Here is a 6,000-nt window from a genome sequence, read left to right on the forward strand (position 1 = left end):
CTTACACTGTAACTTCTGTAGGAAAATACATGTGATTTCCAAACATCCAGTTAGCAAAACTTTCAAGAACATAATCATTAGGAATGATCTAGAACATCAAAGATGTGACAGGAAGCATAAATCAAATGTGCATATGTATAAGTCATTCTTTTAACACCTATAACCGTAGGGGGAAAAAAATACATTAAAGTAAAAGTGACCAAAACAGGACAGGAAACATACCTTATTCCAGAGAGACTGTCAAAGGCATGAAGATCTAATACTTTTGCAAGGTCAACTCTAAAAGTAAGAACACCAACGTGAAGTGTTAAATTCTGTAAAATATAATTAATAAAGAAAAGCAATCTCTATTTTGCCAGAAATGTAGACATAAAAATTAATTAATATATACTATTTTGGGAAACACATAATATGACAGGCAAGGAACAAAAAAGCTTTTGTAAAAAATTTCCATGGGATTTATGCATAAAAATTTAAAAACAGAATCAATGGTTTTAGACCAAGGCAGAAAATTACTTTGATTATTGTTTCAATAAACTGTTGTGGGTTTTTTAGTTTGTTTTTACTTAAATTGTCTTTTCAGTTCTAAAAACTTGAGCTTTTCAAACTAGATTTTTATAGCAAAAAAAAAAACTGGTAAAAAGCTTAAACTTTTCAAAAGTAGCAGTTTACTACTCAAAAGATGAAATGAGCAAAACTGAACAAATGTAAAGAACAAAGTAGTATAGGAACATTATCTTTGGAATTACTGTATTTCTTTTACTCCATCTTTCATGATACAACGAGTAGTAGCGTAAGAATATAAGCAGTCAAATAATCAAGACATAAATATTTATTCTAGGACCCTTATCTACATCCAAAGAAGTGGTTTGATTTTATTTCCTTCAGACAGGGTTGCATATAGACTGAAACTTCCTGTTAGTGCTCTATTTGCATAAACATTATTTCTGTTAAAATTATTTAGTGGTAATTAAGCCTTGTTAGGAAAGCAGAGATTGAAGTCAGAAGAGGTTATCATATCACAATCAGCATTCAGTTCAGTTCAGTTAAGTCACTCAGTCGTGTCCGACTCTCTGTGATCCCATGGACTGCAGCATGCCAGGCCTCCCTGTCCATCGCAAACTCATGTCCATTGAGTCGGTGATGCCATCCAACCATCTCATTCTCTGTCATCCCCTTCTCCTCTCACTTTCAATCTTTCCCAGCATCAGGGTCTTTTCAAATGAGTCAGCTCTTCGTATCAGGTGGCCAAAGTATTGCAGTTTCAGCTTCAACATCAGCCCTTTCAATGAATATTCAGGACTGATCCTTTAGGATGGACTGGTTGGATCTCCTTGCAGTCCAAGGGACTCTCAAGAGTCTTCTCCCACACCACAGTTCAAAAGCATCAATTCTTTGTTGCTCAGCTTTCTTCACAGTCCAACTCTCACAACCATACCTGAACACTGGAAAAACCATAGCCTTGACTAGACGGACCTCTGTTGGCAAAGTAACATCTCTGATTTTTAATATGCTGTCCAGGTTGGTCATAACTTTTCTTCCAAGGAGTAAGCGTCTTTTTATTTCAAGGTTGCAGTCACCATCTGCAGTGATTTGGAGCCCCCCAAAATAAAGTCTGCCACTGTTTCCACTGTTTCTCCATCTATTTGCCATGAAGTGATGGGTCCAGATGCCATGATATTTTTTTTCTGAATGTTGAGCTTTAAGCCAACTTTTTCACTCTCCTCTTTCACTTTCATCAAGAGGCTCTTTAGTTCCTTTCCACTTTCTGCCATAAGGGTGGTGTCATGTGCATATCTGAGGTTATTGATATTTCTCCCGGCAATCTTGATTCCAGCTTGTGCTTCATCCAGCCTAGTGTTTCTCATGATGTACTCTGCATATAAGTTAAATAAGCATGGTGACAATATACAGCCTTGACGTACTCCTTTTCCTATTTATAAAGAATAGTGATTGAGTTCTAATTTTTATACCAGCCTATAAAACAGTAAGGGCTTCCCTGGTGGCCCAGCAGTAAGGAATCTGCCTGCAGTGCAAGAGACGGGAGCTCCATCTCTGGGTTGGGAAGATCCTCTGGAGAAGGGAATGGCAACCCTTTCCAGTATTCTTGCCTGAAAAGCGGACAGAGGAGCCTGGAGGGCCACAGTCCAGGGGGTCACAAAAGAGTCGGACACGAGTGAGCAACTAAACAACAACATGAAACAGTAAAGGACAGTGATTTCTCCACAATCAAAGCTACAAGGAAGACATGTTTGAAGAAAAATGACAACAGTAAGATCAGGTTTCAAAATTAGACTCCAGGGATATGCTGAACATTTATTAAATTTTCTGACAAGGAAAATAAAACTTCATTTGAGAAAAATTTTGTCAAAATTTTTTCAAATATAAAAACATGTAAAAACCATCTCCTTTAACTTAGAGCTGTGTCTGCTTTGTTCATTCTCAATATTGTGTCATATATTCATACTTGTAGCAACAAGCGTCTGTTAAATTATGAACCTTATCCTGAAACAAGGCAGACAAATTCCCATCTTATTAAAAGAAGGATACTCCAGAGTTCTATGTTAACAGACTGTAATATTTCAAATTCTTGACATTCTAGATGAGCAGAATTAGGAAAATAATCAAGCAAAGAAGTAAATGTTCCATGAAAACATTTCTGAATATCAATTTACATAAGAGACCAAAGCCTAATATTAAACATATTTCCTTTCATACCATCACAGTTAAGCAAATATTTATACTGACAGGTGACAAGTGAATGAAGTTTTTCACCAAGTTTGTCATCTTTAACTTAGGAAATAGCTTAAAGTTTTAAAAGTTTACACATGCTAACTGTGTGAATATAAAAATTCAGGCAAACTAAACACAAGCTTCTAAACAATCTATAGTTTTCACCACAACAGTGTTTTTGAGAATACATAGATAATTCTGCTTTATACCCAGATTCTTTTGATATTTCCAAACAAGATGGTATCAATAAAAGATCTAGACAGGATAAATTGTACAGAGAACAAAAAGTACCAAAGTCCTTCACTGTATCTCACCAGATTCTCAAAGGAGAGGAAAAGAGAAAAGTCTGAGGTTCCAGATGAAAGTTATCATGGACTTTCCCCAAATTTAGTACCACCATCAAAAAACAAATTTCTTCACTCATCCAAGGCATGTAACTAGAAAACTAATTTTCATGGCATCAAATTTTATTTAATTTCTCCCTTCAGAGATAAAAACAGCAGATGTTTTCCAAAACATTAATACAGAAAAAATAAATAAAAAATAAAAAGACTATTACTGCCATGTAAAAACTGAATGGCAGAATGAAGCAAACAAAGAAGAAAAAAATTTCAAAGCTCATAATTTCTCCTAATTTCTTGAGCTATCATGCCAGAAGTACCTAATCTTTTCCCTATGAGGAGCTTTCAATTATCCCTATGTCTAAAGACTGCTTTATGTAGCCTAAGACTAGCAGCAAGAGAATGGAAAAGGAAGAGGGCTCTGGCTCTCTCAGGGGAGGGGAATTCCGCTCCTACTGCAGAAGTATCATCGTCTTTTCAAAGTCCAGTGAGTCAGACACACGAGCCACCAGACCATCCCAGATCTACGAGTAGTTGATAACATCTAATAGTAAGTCTTAACTTCTAGAGCTAAATTTCCAAATGCCTTCCCAAGTGGCATCTCAAACTCAGTGTTTACAGAATGGAACTAATCCCCTTTACCAAACCCAGTGCTCTCACTGTGCTGTGTGTCCTAAGTTGCTTCAGTTCTGTCCGACTCTTTACCACTGCATGGACTGTAGCCTGCCAGGCTCTTCTATCCATTAGATTCTCCAGGCAAGTTGGGATGCCATGCCCTCCTCTAGGGGATCTTTCTGACCCAGGAATCAAACCCACGTCTCTTGTGTCTCCTGCACTGGCAGGTAGATTCTTTACCACTAGAACCACCTGGGAAACCCCACTCCAAAGTTGCTCCTCCTTCCTGAATCTCCTAACTTGGAGAATAGCACCATATTCAAGAATAGCACCATATCACAAGAGTCATACTGCCTTTAAAATCCTTCATGAATAACTTGCTGCCTACAGTAGAAAATCCAAACCATGAGTCATGGCATTCAATACTCTTTGAGGTAATTTCTTCATCTCCATAGTCATATGTCTTTTCCTCCTGCAACATAATATTAACACAATGTGTTTTGTCCATTCTAAAATATTCACAGCTTCCTGGAATACAAAATCTTTCTTATGCCGAGAAAGACACTACTACTCTGGTCCATTTCAAAGTGTTCATGGGATTCTCAAGGCAAGAATGCTAAAGTGGTTTGCCATTCCCTTCTCCAGTGGACCACGAACAGAGTTTTGCCAAGAGAACTCACTCTTGGCAAACACCCTCTTCCAACAACACAAGAGATGACTCTAAACATGGACATCACCAGATGATCAATACCAAAATCAGACTGATTATATTCTTTGCAGTCAAAGATGGAGAAGCTCTATACAGTCAGTAAAACAAGATGGGGAGCTGACTGTGGCTCAAATCATGAACTCCTTTTTGCCAAATTCAGACTTAAATTGAAGAAAGTAAGGAAAACCACTAGGCCATTCAGGTATGACCTAAATCAAATCTCTTACAGTTATGCAGTGGAAGTGACAAGTAGATTCAAGGGATTATATCTGATATACAGAGTGCCTGAAGAACTATGGACAGAGGTTCGTAACATTGTACAGGAGGCAGTGACCAAAACCATGCCCCCCAAAAAGAAATGTATAAAAGCAAAATGATTTAAGAAGCCTTACAAATAGCTGAGGAAATAAGAGAAGCAAAAGGCAAAGGATAAAAGGAAAGATATACCCATTTAAAGCAGAATTCCAAAGAATAGCAAGGAGAGATAAGAAAGACTTTCTAAGTGAACAATGCAAATAAATAGAGGAAAACAATAGAATGGGAAAGACTAGAGATCTCTTTAAGAAAATCAGAGATACCAAGGGAATATTTCACGCAAAGATGGGCACAATAAAGGACAGAAATTGTATAGACCTAACAGAAGCAGAAGGAGAAGGCAATGGCAACCCACTTCAGTGTTCTTGCCTGGAGAATCCCAGGGACGGGGGAGCCTGGTGGGCTGCCATCTATGGGGTCACACAGAGTCAGACACGACTGAAGCGACTTAGCAGCAGCAACAGAAGCAGAAGATATTAAGAAGAGGTGGCAAGAATACACAGAAGAACTATGTAAAAAAGATCTCAATGACCCAGATAGAGCCAGACATTCTGGAATGCGAAGTCAAGTTGGCCTTAGGAAACATCACTACAAACAAAGCTAGTGGAGGTGATGGAATTCCATCTGAGCTATTTTAAATCCTAGAAGATGAGACTGTGAAAGTGCTGCACTCAATATGCCAGCAAATTTGGAAAATTCAGCAGTGGCCACAGGACTGGAAAGGTCAGTTTTCATTCCAATCCCAAAGAAAGGCAATGCCAAAGAACGTTCAAACTACCACAAAATTGCACTCATTTCACATGCTAGCGAGATCATGATCAAAATCCTCCAAGCTAGGCTTCAACAGTACATGAACTGAGAACTTCCAGATGTACAAGCTGGATTTATAAAAGGTAGAGGAACCAGAGATTAAATTGCCAGTATCTGTTGAGTCACAGGAAAAGCAACAGAATTTCAAAAAAACATCTACTTCTGCTTCATTAACTATGCTAAAGCATTTAACTGTGAAGATCACAACAAACTGTGGAAAATTCTTCAAGAGATGGGAATACCAGACCACCTTACCTTTATTCCAAGAAATACGTATGCAAGTCAAGAAGCAACAGTTAGAACTGAACATGGAACAATGGACTGGTTCAAAATTGGGAAAAGAAGTACATCAAGGCTGTATATTGTCACCCGGCTAATTTACCTTATATGCAGAGTACATCATGCAAAATGCCAGGCTGGATGAGGCACAAGCTGGAATCAAGATTTCCAGGAGAAATATCAATACCCTCAGATATG

General features: G+C 38.0%; 1 protein-coding gene across 2 annotated transcripts in view; it reads right to left on the reverse strand.

The window, feature by feature from the left end:
* The window catches only part of CBWD1 (COBW domain containing 1), a 46,116-nt gene that overhangs the window by 12,252 nt on the left and 27,864 nt on the right, over window positions 1-6,000 (reverse strand). For both annotated transcript variants that reach the window (XR_827110.1, XM_010860670.1), the window contains exon 10: window positions 223-279. Coding sequence is in view for 1 of the 2 variants with exons in the window: in XM_010860670.1 (XP_010858972.1) it covers window positions 223-279 (57 nt within the window). In the remaining variant the exon portion in view is untranslated. The remainder of the gene's footprint in view (window positions 1-222; window positions 280-6,000) is intronic.

Source organism: Bison bison, unplaced genomic scaffold, assembly GCF_000754665.1.
Source record: "Bison bison bison isolate TAMUID 2011002044 unplaced genomic scaffold, Bison_UMD1.0 scf7180017864469, whole genome shotgun sequence".
Classification (NCBI taxonomy): Eukaryota; Metazoa; Chordata; class Mammalia; order Artiodactyla; family Bovidae; genus Bison; species Bison bison.